Source organism: Arachis stenosperma, chromosome 1 (assembly GCF_014773155.1).
Source record: "Arachis stenosperma cultivar V10309 chromosome 1, arast.V10309.gnm1.PFL2, whole genome shotgun sequence".
NCBI lineage: Eukaryota > Viridiplantae > Streptophyta > Magnoliopsida > Fabales > Fabaceae > Arachis > Arachis stenosperma.
In genome coordinates, this window is record NC_080377.1 from 26,995,181 (window position 1) to 27,011,414 (window position 16,234).

At 32.4% G+C, this 16,234-nt stretch overlaps 1 protein-coding gene across 1 annotated transcript; it reads right to left on the reverse strand.

Annotated features, from left to right (window-relative positions):
• Positions 1–8,831: 8,831 nt before the first annotated feature.
• On the reverse strand, positions 8,832–14,636 carry LOC130967716 (lysine-specific demethylase JMJ29-like). The gene is made up of 13 exons (XM_057892710.1): positions 14,367–14,636; positions 13,002–13,555; positions 12,773–12,885; positions 12,580–12,679; positions 12,304–12,436; positions 12,172–12,226; positions 11,393–12,089; positions 10,597–10,926; positions 9,858–10,274; positions 9,692–9,764; positions 9,532–9,617; positions 9,319–9,438; positions 8,832–9,210 (listed from the first exon to the last, which is right to left on the reverse strand). Exons 2-13 carry the CDS (start codon positions 13,548–13,550, stop codon positions 9,139–9,141), a joined length of 2,745 nt encoding a protein of 914 aa, XP_057748693.1. The 5' UTR covers positions 13,551–13,555; positions 14,367–14,636; the 3' UTR covers positions 8,832–9,138.
• Between the last annotated feature and the right edge of the window lie 1,598 nt (positions 14,637–16,234).

A 16,234-nucleotide genomic window follows, 5' to 3' on the forward strand; every position in this document is an offset into this window, starting at 1 on the left:
GGGCTGGGCTTGATCAATCTACGAGCTGAGACTTTTCTTGGAGTTGAACTCCAAGTTATGACGTGTTTTGGGCGTTCAACTCCAGATCATGACGTTTTTCTGGCGTTTAACTCCAGACAGCAGCATGTACTTGGCGTTCAACGCCAAGTTACGTCGTCAATTTCCGAATGAAGTATGGACTATTATATATTGCTGGAAAGCTCTGGATGTCTACTTTCCAACGCCATTGAGAGCGCACCAATTGGAGTTCTGTAGCTCCAGAAAATCTATTTCGAGTGCAGGGAGGTTAGATTCCAACAGCATCAGCAGTCCTTTTGTCAGCCTTTTTCAGAGTTTTGCTCAAGTCCCTCAATTTCAGCCAGAAATTACCTGAAATCACAGAAAAACACACAAACTCATAGTAACGTCCAGAAATGTGAATTTAACATAAAAACTAATGAAAACATCCCTAAAAGTAGCTTAAACTTACTAAAAATTACCTAAAAACAATGCCAAAAAGCGTATAAATTATCCGCTCATCAGTTATTTAATGTGAAATCACTTAATTTGTGTTATAATTAATATATGTATTGGTCATAAATATATTAAGAAATAATAATTTCCTAACCATCTTCCATTTGAGCTATACATATATATTTTCATGAGATAATCACATCTTATAAATTTTATGCGCACATCTGAATGTTATTTTCCTGATGACTTTAATAATCTAATATGTCTCATATATTAGTTATGAAATTACCGCAGCTTTGATCACATTAGTGTCGCAACGAAACTATGATGATCGCCATACTAAAATACTCAACCGCATAAATCAAATTTGGATGAGAAAATTAAAAAATTACATGCGAAAATGATCTCATGCATGCCTATTTCAAACTGGTCTAACTTGAATAAAAATTCTATTTCATTTAGTGACAAACTCAGAAGAAACTGCAACGGCAACTAAGTGCTGAGTCTGTGGAAGAAGAAGAGAAGAAATTAATAAACTCATGATGAGAGAGAGAGAGAGAGAGAGAGAGAGAGGAATTTACTTAGAGAAAAGGGACTCGATAGGAAAAAGATGGCGACGAACTCAACAGCGACGGTAACGGAATAAGCAGCGATGGAGATGTGAGCTGTGAAGGGGTAAGCGGCGTTCGGCTCAGCAACGATGATGACAGGAACTATGAGGTCTTTTGTGAAGAAGTTGAGAAGAAGACTCTGGGTGAGGATGAATGGGTTTCTCTTGCATGGCTATAGAGTATGGACTGAAACTATAAATCACTAAATCTGTTATGTGAGGTAAATTCTAACTCCTAAAAAGTGTTTATATGTAAATATCCGGGGCGGGTATACCCTAAACCTGACAATGCCCTATCCTGAGCAAAATCTGTCCCGACTCGGGTCAAGTTATTACTCCCTAACCGAGTATGGACGGGTTGGGTACCTGCGTATTTGGGTACTCCTGTCAAGTCTAATCATGTATTGATGCCCTATTTATTAAGGGTTTACCACTAGTCAATAGATTGCTACACACACAAAATAAGATTCTAACTCCTAATAGTTGTTTAAGCGGACAAGTGAGATGTTCACTTAACAAACTCAATTTGATTAAGACAAAAATTAATTATAACTTTACAAAATATTTATAATAATTATTATTATATATAATTTTTATTTTATTTTTTATATAATTTTATTTATTATCTCGTACAGGGTACAGAAACATACAGTAATTTGAATTTAAAAATAAGTTTTTGTGTCTAATCTCTTGATTAATTGATTGACGACTAATTAATGCTCCAGAAACTGAGGACCCAAGAAATTGGTAATTAGTTACTAAAGATTTTGTCGTAAAAAATTTTTACAAACTTTAAAATAAATGAATAAGATTGATTTTTCTAAAAGTATAAATATCTCCAAAATTTTTAACTCTCATCATTTATGTCTTCTCTCAATTTATCATTCAAGCTTACTATGTATAACATTCAAGTATTTAACATTTAAGATTTTTAAAACTCTCAACAAAATACTCTTTGGCTCTCTTCGATTAAATTTTATTAATCTAATTAAGTATTTAATCTGTCCTCTAATTATTCAATCGTTAATTCTCGTATAAACGATATTTATTTATTATAATATTACTCGTGCGATATAATACATTTATTAGTATCCATAAATTTCAATTTTTGCTCATCAACGATCACCGCCGTTTAATTTATTTGGAGATTGAAACTTTGATATATAGACTCAAATTCTCGCAAGTTTTTCTTTTAGTAAATTAAATATTCAACCTGATCTTTAAAAAATGATAACAAGACCCTTATTTATTGTTATTATTATCGGACATTATAAAAACCTTTCGTTAGAGTTGTCTCTCAAGAAAATGAGATTCTCTGATAAAATTAAATTAAAATCTAACATCTTAATTTCAAAAGATAAAACCAGCCAGTGACATCATTAAAATAAAAAATTAAAATTAAAAATATATATAAAAAATAGGATAAAGTATTTTTTATTCTTGAAATTTAATAAAATTTTTAAAAATATTCCTAAATTTTATTTTATTTTAATTTTGTCCAAAAAAATTTTGATTTGCATCAAATATATTTTTAAAGGCTAATTTTTCAAAAAATTTAAAACCAATTCAACAACAATTTCATAAAAATAACTCTCAACACAAGCAAATCAAGAATAATTTTCATGCATTATTGTTATATTGGTCTTAAATATTTTAAAAAATTAGCCTTCAGAGGTATATTTGATACAAATCGAAAATTTTTAGGACAAAATTGAAACAAAATAAAAGTTAGGGATATTTTTAAAACTTTTATCAAACTTTAGGGACAAAAAATATACTTTACCCAAAAAATATTAAAAAACCATTAAAATTTATTATTTTTTACCATCAATTAATTATTAATGTTTAAAAATATAGAATAAAGTATATTATTAAATTACTAGACTAAAAAAATTAAATTAATGACTAAAGACCAAAATAATAAATTTTAATAACTCTTAATATTTTTTAAAAAAATCAAGAAAACAAAAAAAATTCTTTTATATATCTATTCCTTCAGAACAAAGAACCAATAACGTTAAAGTAAAAAGGAAAAAAACAGTAGCTCATTCGCTCAATTATGCAAACTATTTGGATAAACCCACATTGTAGGTAAGATTTGGAAAAATTATAAAAAGATTAATTGAATAATTAATCATTAAGTTAAACTAGTTAAAACATGCTCAGACGTAGTTGAAAATTAAAGTTTAGGAATTTGAAAAATTATGAAGGTAATTGTATTCAATGATTTTTTTAATAAAAAAAAGTAATTTTTTGTAAAATTATCCGTAAAAACGTATACTAATAATTTAACTATCAGCTTAAATTTGACCGATACTGCGAGTTATGATATTAATTTATGAGTGTGCAAAACTAAAAAATTGAAAGTTATAATTCGAGAAAGTAAAATTATTTAAAATACGGTTTAAGATTCTAATTTTAAAGGTTTTGGACTAAAATTAGGCTAACGGACTAAAACGAATAAATTGAACTCAAGTGGGCTCAAACTCACATATATAACCGTCCAAACAATAACTATCTCAGCACATTTTTCCATTTGGAAGAGAGGGAACACAGATTGAGAGAGAGAAGTGAGAAACTTTGAACACTATTCACATCCAAATTCAAATTACCATCATTTTTGATTCGGAGGTCCGATTGATGAGTCGTTTACGGCCATGTATCGTTCTTCTCATCCTCTTCAATTTTATCCAAGCCTTGTGGTAAGAACTTCTAAGATTTTTGTCCAATTTTTTTTTCCCTAGTAATTCACATTTTCTGTTCAAGGGATGTTGAGTTATTGTGATTTTGGTTGTTTAGGAGTTCTATAGCATAGATTTCAAGTGGATTCCATTTCAATTTTATGTGGGTTAAGGTAAGAAAACTTAAATCTCTTCATTATCTCCAATTTGTATGAACCCTAGTATGAATGTTGAGATATATTATTGTGACTAGATTATATGGAATAGAGATTGGTTGAGCTGAATTTGGTGTGAAGCAAAACTTGATTGACAAATTTGAGTGCTGGAATTTCAGTGGCGGACCTTGGAGATTGAGCGAGGAAAGATTACAAGGGTTCGAACCGCCGACATTCAGGTATGGGTTTGAGTTTCGAATATATATTATGTAAAGTTACGTGAATGCCTAAGTTAGTTGTCCCTAGAATAGAATTGAAATGAATTGTATGTGTTTGTGATTAGTTGAGTGAACGAAAATTGTTGTAAATTATTGAGGATTGTAGTGTCAATATTGTTGAACTCGAATTGAAATTGTATGATTTGAGAGGTGCCGGAATGTGGTAATATAAATGATAAATTGTTATATTGGGTTACTTATGACTAGTAATGGAATGAGATTTGGGATGGGGCTGAAGTTGGGTAAGTTCATGTAAGCTTGATGGAGATATATGTGAATTTGTGATTTGTGATTGTAATGATAATGTGGAGTTTAATTAATTGTGGTATTATGCAAATATAATATTATTGATATTAGTAATGTTGATGGTAATTGTTGAAATTAGTAGAGTTATGAGTGTAATGTTTGAAGGAATTGAAGAATTTAGGTGTTGGAATAATTGTGAATTGATTTAAGAGCATGTGATTATGTGAAGGAGTATTGGTATTGATCTTGGTGTTTTGGTATTGAGTTGGGTGTGATTGGTTCTGTTTTGGATTGTGAGTTTTAAAGGTTTGAGGATTTGGCAAAATTTGGTAAAAATAGAATATTAACCAATTTCGACGGGTCATAACTTGGTCCTCATAGTTTGTAATTGAAAGAACTTTGTTTCAAATTGAAGATGATTGTGAGAGCTTTAAAACGGTGTAAAGATGAAAAAATTGGAGTTTTGTAGAAAAAGTTATGAATGTCAAAAATTAGGTATAAAAACTTGAACTCTGTGATGTTGCAGAAAACCAGAAATTCTGGTTTGTGTGCCTATGCACACTATCGTACACATGCACAGAGTAGTTTTCACCGCCATTTTAAACATTTAAAAAAATTGTTGTTTTAACCATGGATATTATAAAAACCATTATAATTTTCATAACGACGCTTCAAATTACGACGTTTTCAAAAAATATCGTTCTTGGGTATAATAGCGGTTAAAACGGCTGTAATTACTGAAAAAATTTCGTAATAACCAATTTTTTTGTGGTGAAACTTGCAATTTGCAATATAGCTCATGCTCTTTTTATGGAGTCCTATTCATCCAAAGAAATTAATTTCAATATGTACTTGCTCTTAGTAATTAATCTACCAAATGTTAATCTATGTTGCTTGCTTGTAACACAGTACTCACGAAAATAATAAGTTTACTGATTTGAGTTAGGAAATGAGATTACATTCCACAAGAATCTTCAAGTCTTTTTCTAATATGTGGCCCAGTTTGTAGTGCCATTTTTTCTTAGTTTGCTGAAGTAACTAATGCGTCTACCTCTTGCAAAGTATCTCTCATGTATAGATTCACTACAATCTTTTTTGTTTTTATTACTACAAGAGCACCTTTTACAACTTTCAAGATTCCACCTTCAATATGAATCTTGAAACAAAGTTCATCCAATTGCTCAATCGACAACATTAAACCTTTCATGTGTCTTACCCCTTGAAGTGAGCGAATAAAAATATCAAACATTTTTATTTTAACAGTATCCACTCCAAAAAGGCATGATCATTTTTCATGAACACAAATCCTTTCAAGACAGGTTCATAAGTACAAAACGAATCACGATACAAAGTCATGTGCAATGTTCTCCTGAATCTACAATCTAGACATTAGTAAACTTTTGCCACCTTCAGAACTAATTGCTATTTCTCCATATAGAATTTTTTCATTATTAAGAGGTACTCACAACACATCCTTGAGAACTTGATTCTTCTGAAATCCTCTCTATACTCTTCGTATTTCGACAATCTTTCTCAAAGTTCCCTCTCATATCACCATTGTAGCATTTGAATTGCTTCATTCCTTGTGACTTTGGTCTATTTTGACTCCCATTGGAACCACACTCCATTAGTCTCTTCTTATCATTTGTAAAACCTGCGAAATTAATAAATAATTAGTCAATAAATAAATTATTATTTAAAAAAATTAAAAAATTAAATTTTATAATTTAATAAGGTATAAATAATTAAAATATAAATTTTAACACTAATTTCAAATATTTTGGCCGAGTGAACTACCAATTATTTAAAGAATAAGGACAAATAAACCCCTAACCAATTTAAATTTAGAGACAATTAGGTCCTTGTCCATTTTTGAACCTGACATGTCAGCATTTTCTGTTCAGGGTTGACGGAAAAACACCCACAGGGACCGCGTTGGGTCACAGAAGTAAAGGACAGGGACCGAAATGGGTCGTTTTTATAGTAAGAGGTCGCGTTATCATTTTGAAAAATGGACAGGGATCGAGCTGGTAGTTCACTCTATTTTAGCCTAAAATTGGACTAAACGGACCAATCGGTTAAACCGAATTCATATTGGACCCAAGGCCCAACCCAACTCATATTTAATGCTTCAACTCCTCCTTCCCCTTTTCACAAATGAATCATGCTGGGGAACTAAAAGAGGGGAGCAAGGAAGAACTCTAAACCCTCACTTCAATTTTCATTCTACTATAACTTTCAATCCGGATCTCGGATCGTTGCACTTTTGCAGCCGCGCGATCACCGCATCAAGCTCTATAAAACCCATTAAACAATTTGGAAGGTAAGCCTCAGTTTCTTTTCTATCTTCTCACCCTTTCATTTTCAAAAATCTTGAGCTATTGTGTTGAAATTTTGTTGAATTTCGGTGATTAGAATCGAACTAGCTTTATGGACTTGTCGGGTCTTGTTCTAAATTTCAATTGGTAAGGTGAAAAATCTCTAACTCTTGTGAATCCTTAATAACTATGAATCTTAAGTTGATTTTGAGTAATATTATTTGGTATTATATTGGATTATATATGTTGGAACCAAATTGGTGATGTTAAAAGGTTGATTTTAGGACTTTGGAGGTGGGTTTTTTGTTTGGTGAGCATGTGGTGCCTTGGGCGTTGGTGTAATAGTGATATTTGTGGCATTTCAAGTTTAAGGAGGAATCGGCCAAGGTATGATTTTGGTTTCTTGTAGATAATATATAATGTTGCGTGAAAATTTAGACTATGTGACCGTAGGTTAAATTGAATTAGATGAAATTGTTAAGGATTAGTACTATTCGTGAAAATGTTGAGTTTGTTATGAAAATATGGTAATTAATGTTGTTGATACGGGTTGGTGAATGATTATTGATGATGGTAGAGATTGATGATGATAATAAGTGATGATCATAACATTGATTAAATAATGATTGTATTTGATTGAAAATTGTTGATGAATTTGTTGATTTGGTAGAGTATATGTGAAAGTGCTGGGTTTATGAGTATTGATAATGATTATGAATGATAATAATAATATATTGATGAGTTTATATTGTTGTTGATTATTGATTGTTGAGTTGGAAATGAGAAATATTGAGCATAAGGATGTTATGGAAGAGATGAGATGGATATAGGATTGTTTTGAGGGTATTTGGTATTATTTTAAAGAGTAAAACAATAGTTAAAATTAAGATTTAAAAAAAAATAGGATAAAGATCACACTTTATTCTTTAATTTTTTTAATAATTGGAAGGATTCATTTACATTTCTGTATGTTTATCTCATAGACAAAGCTTTATACTCATGGTACCTTAATCTAGTAATAATAAAAAAAATTAATGTGAGAAGGCTTGTTATACAAATATGTAAGGTTCTTAGATCTTACGAGATTTGAGTCAACATTTAGTATGAGATGACTTAAGAAAAAAATATCAAAATATTAAAATAATATAATCATGCCACATAAACATAAAAATCAGTCGTCATATATATATTTGAAAAAGTTTAATCATGCTACTCTAAAAAATCAATTATTCTGTCATAATAGGTTTGATTATCCTATGTCAGATTTGATTATTCTACTAGTTGATTATTTTGTTAAAACATGTGAAGTAACATTTATAAATATATCTCTTTAGAATTATTTTATTTGTATTTAAATATTAGGTGTAAAATGAAAAATATTTAAAGCAAAAATGAAACCAATTCCAAACACTAAGGATAGAAAAGTATATGTACCCAAAAAAAAAAGGAAGATATAATTCATAGGTTCTAACTAAGAAGTATATCATTTATCGTTTAAAGTGTATTTTTTTTTTTTAAATTAGAAATGAGATTCGAATCCGAAACCTCTAATTAAGGATGAAGAGACTATCTATTATTTAAACTATAACTCATTAGTTCGTTTAAAGTATTTTTCATTAACTACAAAATTTACATATAATCATTATATAAATTAATTTATATTCAAAATTCAGAATTGAATAAATAGATAAAAATATATATAAAAGTTTGAATCGAAATAAACGCACAACAAAATTCATATATATCAAAATACATTTCAAAAACTATTTTTAATAGACAAAAATACACACCAAAGATTTGTAAATATCAAATCCTTACTAACAACATGACACTTTTGTCTATCCAAAATAATTTTTGATATTTACAGATCTTTTTTTGGTGACTGATATTTACAGATCTTTAGGTATACTTTTATCTATCCCAAATATTTTCCCGCGTACTCTTCTAAATTCTTAATCTTTACCATGCATTGCACATGTGGTATAAATGGGAAAACACCTCTCCACAGTACAAAATTGCAATGCTCACAATAGTACACATTATGCTTAATTTTATAACATTTATAAATTTATAATAATGTTTAACAACTTATCATATATCGCATGGGTTAAAATCTAGTATTCTCTGTATTTTACAAGCGAATAGAAATAAAATAACATAAAAAGAAAAAAAAAGAAAGGACAAGGTATTTAACCATAAATTCATTACTTTTTAAGTTCCTTTGCGGAGTTTGAAAGCAAAACTAATTTAAATTGTTCCCCAAAATGTGACAACAATAACAATTCGAATCACCCTATTGCGAGTGCCACCAACCCTCTACATACTTCTCTACATTGACATCAACCTGAAAAATCAGCCATGACCACAGTAAAATGCAGCAACTTTCTTCAAGTCAAGTCAAGAACACATGACCAAAGCTTTCAGGTCTTTCAGCGCTTGATCAATTGCATACACTATCATCTTCTTTATCTGTTCCATCACCATAAAAAGAAGAAAAATATTGCACATCTCTTACATAACATAGTTTTGAAGCTAACATCATGATAAAAAAATGGCAAAAGAAACTATACAAATCACCTCAAGCTTATCTTCACGAGCTTTGTGGTTCTTCGGAAGCTTACGGAACTCGTTAGTTAAACGCAGACACTCATGGATATTTTCCGGCGACACAAAGTCTACAGCAACTTTTGTACATGACTGCAAGGTTTTCGAACATAGATATTAGAACAACAGATACAACCAAATGAGCTCCATGGTAATGCAATCAAAATTGTGTAGCAGATATTTCACCTTGAGATTTCTCACTTGGTGCGGGCATCCAGCAGGAATAAACACTGCTTCCCCAAGCTTCTGCTCAAATGTCCATGGCTCTATACCTGAAAGTTGCTAATTCATGTAAGTTAACAAATTACAAGCACTGAGCAAGCGAAGTGAAATTCTATGTACTAACCAAACTCCTCCTTCAACTTCCTTTTGTGCTCCATATTCAGATAAAAACATTGGTCGTGAATAGGATGGACAACCTAACCACCAAAGAATTTAATTAGAGAAACAAGCATGCAAAGGACAAGCAGAAATGTAACGAGCAGAAATGTAATTTGTTATTACAACACTACCTGTTCAACTGGACAGCAATAAGTGTGTCTAAATTCTTTTGAATGTTTCCTTAGATATGTTTCTAACTTTTCAACATCCTCTCTACGAAAGATATCCCATAGAGCACCACCTGTTTCTCCGGTTTCATCTTCATTAGAGATGGCAGGGGAATCGGCCTCCTTAGACTTCTCAAGTGAAAAGACTGTCCCATTCATTTCAATAGGGCACTTCTTGATATCTTGGGGGCTTACTGCTGCTTTATCTTCTATCTGTTTTCTGTCATCTTTGCAAGGTTGAACACTTGGGCACTCAGAATCCCTCTCTTCCGACCAGTGTTCTTCCTCATCTTGTGCTGCATGTGCTTCTTTCAGCTTTGAAATAACAGAGTACTGTTCACCACTCAGTGTTACCTCAGCTGTATGTGTCAAAATATTCACCTGTGACAATTAAGAAATAAGAAAAACAGAAGTCAATATGCTTCAGCTTGATATTTGACACACAAAGAAGTTTCCAAACAAAGTTCCACTTCTCAACCTCTCAAGATCAAATTGTTCATTCATATTTGTGTACAGTACACTTATGCATATTAACACAGAAAAAGCTCTAGATATAATATATCATTTTGGACTAGCTAAATTAATATGCAAAGCTATAGTTCCTAAAATTAAAGGAAAGATAGAAAATCGAATGAATATATTGCGGGACTATCATTCAATGAGGAGGATCCTATTCCAACAACAAAATTACAGTTTAGCGTACCGCATCTGACATATCACAGTGAAGCTTTGTTACAGAGTCTCCTCTACCAAGTTCTTCTTTAATTCCATAAGCTATATATGTTTTCGGACCCATATCAGGTTTTAGGACATGGGCTGGCAATTTTACAGCAAGATTGACAATTCCATTACGAGGGTCACTATACTCCTGAAATGGCAAGCATCGTATAAACTCATCACAATGGCGGGGCAGAAGATCTTCAAATTTATCCGATGGGGGCCAATCTTTTAGCTTGAGCATCTCTGGCCACAGATTTCTATATGTTCTTCCCCCAGTATAACCTTTAAAGAACTTATGAGTATTAATTTCTACCTACAAAGGTTCATGAGTGTGAATACCGGTCAGAGTGATGGTATGCTGCGGGAAAAACAGAGTAAAACTTCTATACCTAAGATTTAATAAGATAGAACAATAGAATAATAAGATGGCAGTTGAAGTAAGCAACCATGTTCTAAAGAATAAGGATATTGGCATTGATATAAACTATGATTATAATACAAATCATTGTTCATTAGAATACCATATTCAGTACACAAGCCTTAAACATACAAATTTCAAATTTAGATTATTGTTTTTTTATTTTCCAAAAAAAAAATATATCGAGAGAAAATGTAGGTGCTAAAAGAATTTGTATGTAATCCTCAAAAGATAGGAATATCACACTCAATCTATGAAAGACAAGGAAATTTTAGAGAGTAAAGGACTACACTGTATAAATTTAGGTACAAAATAGTCAAAATAAAAGTGAAAACTAACAACGGAAATAGAAGAACCAAACCTCACAACCAGCTAGGCAATCCATGGCCTTCACTTCTGACATTTTTGAGCTGATGTCTGAAGCTGAACTTTCACATAATACTCGCCACATGACCATTGGCTCCCAGCTCAGACCAGTTCCCTGTGTTAGAACATCACGAACTATAACTGGTTCACCATTAGACCAGTGCTTTTGAAATAACAAGAAGCTTTCTTTTGAAATGTCTCCGGACTCTGGACAGTATATGTTATTATCATTTGTTCCTTCTCGGAATGCTGCCCTTCTCATTAAGTTATAACTTGATGCTGCTGCTTTCTGTTGAACTATTTTTTGTTCCATTTCACAAAACCTCAGTATCTCATGCGCTTTAGCTTCCAATTTAGATAGCCATCCACGAGGTAGGATACACCTCAGCTCTAATATAGAACTACCACAACCCCCAACCTCCTTCGGTGCACAAGGGATCCTTCCATCACTATCCGCATTCCACAATGAAGATAGCTGAATATGACCATTTGGGGCCTCTAGAACAGGGGATACTAGAAGAGGATCACCACCATGCATGTAATCATAACCTCTATTCACATACTGGAACTTCATCTCAGCCCGTGATGTAATGCTTTGATTGCGAATTTCTTGGCAACAACTTAGGCAAAGTTCAAAGGAACAATTGGGGCAGTTTCGATGAAGGTCAACAATTGAAGTGGCACAATGATCACTGTTCCACAACCCAAGAATGAATTAAAGATCTTATAGAACATGGAAAGAAGCCGTGCTAGTATAAGCTGAAGGAAACTTACCAATAGACACGTTCATTATCGCCACAAAGACTCTGCGGTATCTCAATATCACACCCTGAGTTCATGAAAGATGTTTTATTGTTGAGAATTCTTCAATGTAATGACCAAAAACCAAAAGAAGAAGATTAATACCTTGTATTTTAGCTTCAATCCCTTCCTCTTGACTCTGTTCATGACAAATTTGTTTCAGAAAAGGAACAAGTAAGCTAATCATATAATGTAGATGCTGAACCCTTTCGGTATCAGTTATGTCCTTGGTAGATGTCTGAAAGTGAATATTCAAAAACAGAAAAGAAAAGATGAAAAAGGGTTAATATATACTCGTGATTTGAGGCATTTTTTCCCATTATAGAATTTGATTTCAGAATTAATATAATTCACAGGATATTAGATCGTAGTAATCTGAACCTTAATTGTTCCTCTTGAACACAAACAAACATTGCAATTGCAATTATTGCGGCAACATGGGCAACTTTCAGCAATTTCTTCTACTGACATGTCAGGGTACCTTGCATTAAAAAATGAAAACCACACCAATATTGTAAGGGTATGTCACAAACTGCATGGTTTAAATTGCATAGTTAAACATAAGCTGCCGTACCACTGGTTGATGCACCGCAGACAGTACATTTTCATACATTTAGAACAAGGCACAAAAGTTGTTCTCTCCTTCTTCAAGCATTGATGACATTTCCGGGGATTCTGTTCAACAACCTGAAAACAAAATTAGTTAGGTACCCTTGAAGTATGATATAATTATTAGCCCTGAGTACATGGTCCTAAAAGATCAAGTTTCCCAGCATTGGAAATTTATTATAAATGATAGCTACCGTAGTATTATCATCCATTCTTCTAGCCCTTCTTGTGTACTTTGTCTTTAGAAGGAAAAGCATTTCATCATCATCATCCAAATCGTCAATCAAGAGACCATCTTCATATTGGTCATTCTTATTTGAGGTGTTGAATTTCTTTGGTTCATCTACCTTCCTGGTAGTCCTGTTTGAACTGAACAGAAGGTCTTTTTTCCCTTCTGACTTTGGTTCCGTAAAATCATGCTTGTGATTTTCTTGAACCTTTCTTTTCTTCAAAACACCAGAAGTTCTAGAACATTTTGAGGTTTTGTGTGGACTTTTGCCAATAAGCTTATTTGATTGTTCTTTTTTCACAAATGGAACCTCCATTCCTACCAAAGAACCCCTCTCCAGAGTTCCCATAGTTTTTTCTCCCTCTTCTGGCTCTGGCTCCTCATCACTCCCGTTAACAATATTCTCCTCGGCCTTTCTCTTTGAATTCCGGAAAGTTCTTGAGTATCTTGAGTACTGCAGATTATCCTCAGTCTGTTGATTTGACTGTTGTTGTCTAGGAACAGCTACCTCCATTCTTGCTGCAGAATAGACCAAAAATCAATCTCAGATAATTACAACTATTCAACTGTTCTACCCTAGATTATCACTCATTCACCCACGTTAATGGGGTGTATTCACATCATGTGAACAGGCATAACAATGCATAGCAAATTAACAATATGTTGGTATAGCAGACCAATTACTTACCATCAGAACCTCAACCATTATTCATGAACACAACTTTTTTGGGGGGAACAATGTGAACAATTACAACTACGTTTCAGTGGCTAAATGCATAACAATGTATAGAAAATTAGCAAATGTGCTGGTATAAAAGACTAATTAATTACCATCAAGAGGTTAATTATGATTTATGTATCCAAATTATTTTGGGGGAAAAGGACTCCTCTTTTTTCTTTTTTTTTTTCTTTTTGTTTTGTTCATGTTTATTAAATACGGTAAATCCATCCTATTGTTAAATTCATCAAGAAATTAACAGGTACAAGAACAATTGATGAATTTCAATATACAGTTCCTTCAGGCAAAGAGATACAACTGAGTTGACTAGAGAGTGAAGTCAACCCAATAAAATCCTTTCAACCAAGAACGCGACTTTGCCCATAACACATAAACAAAACAGGGAGAAAAAAATTAGAATTTCGAATTGCATTGCTTTAGTGATCAGTAATTATGCAACAAAGAAACCATCGAACTCGAAATCAACAACGTCCCCAAAACAGTTTTTGCATGCGTCTTGAATGATTCACGCCGCCGGTAAAACGAAAAATAAATAAAACAAAAAAGATAAAAAAACAAAAGAAAACAAATTGAGAAAGGAAGGTAAGGTACCTAATCAAGAAAAGCATGTAAAGAGCGGTAGAGCCGATGAAATCGTTCGAGATTGTAGAATAGAACAGAGCAGTATTAATGGCGTTTGATATGATGAGTAAAGAGAGAGATACGGATGGAAATATTAATTATTCAATCAATAATAATAATTGATTTGATTGATTGATTGCAGAGAGATATAGAGAGAGAGAGATTTAAGGGGAAGTCATCCACCGCTTGGCTGAAAAGAAAAACAAGTGCAGAAAGTGTTTGGTTTTTTTTTTTTTTTTTTTTTTTTTTTTTACGATAACGATGTGATCCCCCTTATAATGCCGTACAGGTAAACCAATGCAAACATTCGTTCGCTCACACTCACTCACACTCAGATTAGGGCTTTTTGTTTTGGCAATAATCCCAACCAGACAGATTTTTACCGCGAGATGCAAAAGAAAATTTGAAGAATGAATAAAGTAAAAATAGCTATTTTGGATCCTGAAAGATTAGGTACCGAAAAAATTGATGAAGAATTAAATGAATTTTTTTATATAAAAGATAAAAGTTGAATTATATTCAATAAAAATATCTAATAATTAAATTTTAGTCGATTCTGTTTAAAAATATATTAAATTCTAAAATTAGTTTTACTATCAATCATTTTCAATTTTCAATCTTCAACTTCTAACTTTTTGTTATGTCTCTTTTAGATGGTGTTTAGTTATATTTTAGACATAGTTATAGATACTGAAACATATATCAAAAAATATAAACACAAAATACATGTATATATATTTTGTGTTTGACAAAGCAAATATGTAAGAAACACAAAATATTAAAAAGTCTATAATACTCCCATTTTCTACGAGTTAAACCCTAAAATAGTCTTCAAAATTCACAAAATATACCAATTTGATCCCTGACTTTTCAATTGCATTATTTATGTCATCAAAATTGAAAAAAAAATGTACATATTTGGTCTCTTCTCGTTTTTCTGTCCAAACTGCTTCCCGACGGCGGCAGTGATGTGGCAATGGATTTCCACGCTAGTACTCAACGACGCCGTTCTCCCCAAACTACTAAATTCATTCAAAGTAGCCTCCACCAAATTGCTAGTTTCCATCAACAAAAGCAACAATATCTTCAGAGAAAGAAGAACGATTACTCTTTTTTCTCATGGCCTTTATATTCCTCCGCTGTTTCTTAGAGCGCTTTCTTCTTGCTTTCAACCTCCTCAGCATATGCAACTCCTTCCTCTTCCTCCACTCCTCCTCTGTCTCCGTTAGAAGGGAACATGTTCTTATCAGATTCGTTGTGCAAGGCATTAGCATGTTATTAGAGTAACCCCCAATATCTTGATTATTATTATTGTTGTTGTTATTATCTTCATCTCTGATGAGGGGCTTTGAGAATGAGAATTCGGGTATTGATGTTGTTCTCTTGATCTTCTTCGCTGTTAGGTCCACACCAAAATGACCGTTTATTGACAAACCGAGGCTCAGCCCAATCTCTTGTTCTGCATTTCCATCACCATGGTGATATTGTTGTTGTAGCTCATGATGGTGATGATGGTTCATGGACATGAACCTTTTTAACAGATCTCTTGGGAAATCGCTCATGCGAGTTTTGTTGTTCTCTCCTTTCTCAACAACTTGTACCATTGAAGAATTTGAGATTGAAACAACAAAAAAGAAGAAAAAAGGTTACCTTTTTCAAGGAAGGAAGAATACCCAGATGGCTCAGAATTCACAAAGACTTGAAAATTGAAGTTTGTTTTTGGTAGGTAACCGAAGATTGGTGATGAACCAAAAGAGAAATAAGGTCGAATCAAATGGTTTTTGTACCCATGCAATGAGTGAAAACGAACAGAGAAGAAGTTCTGCAGTTAGGGTTAA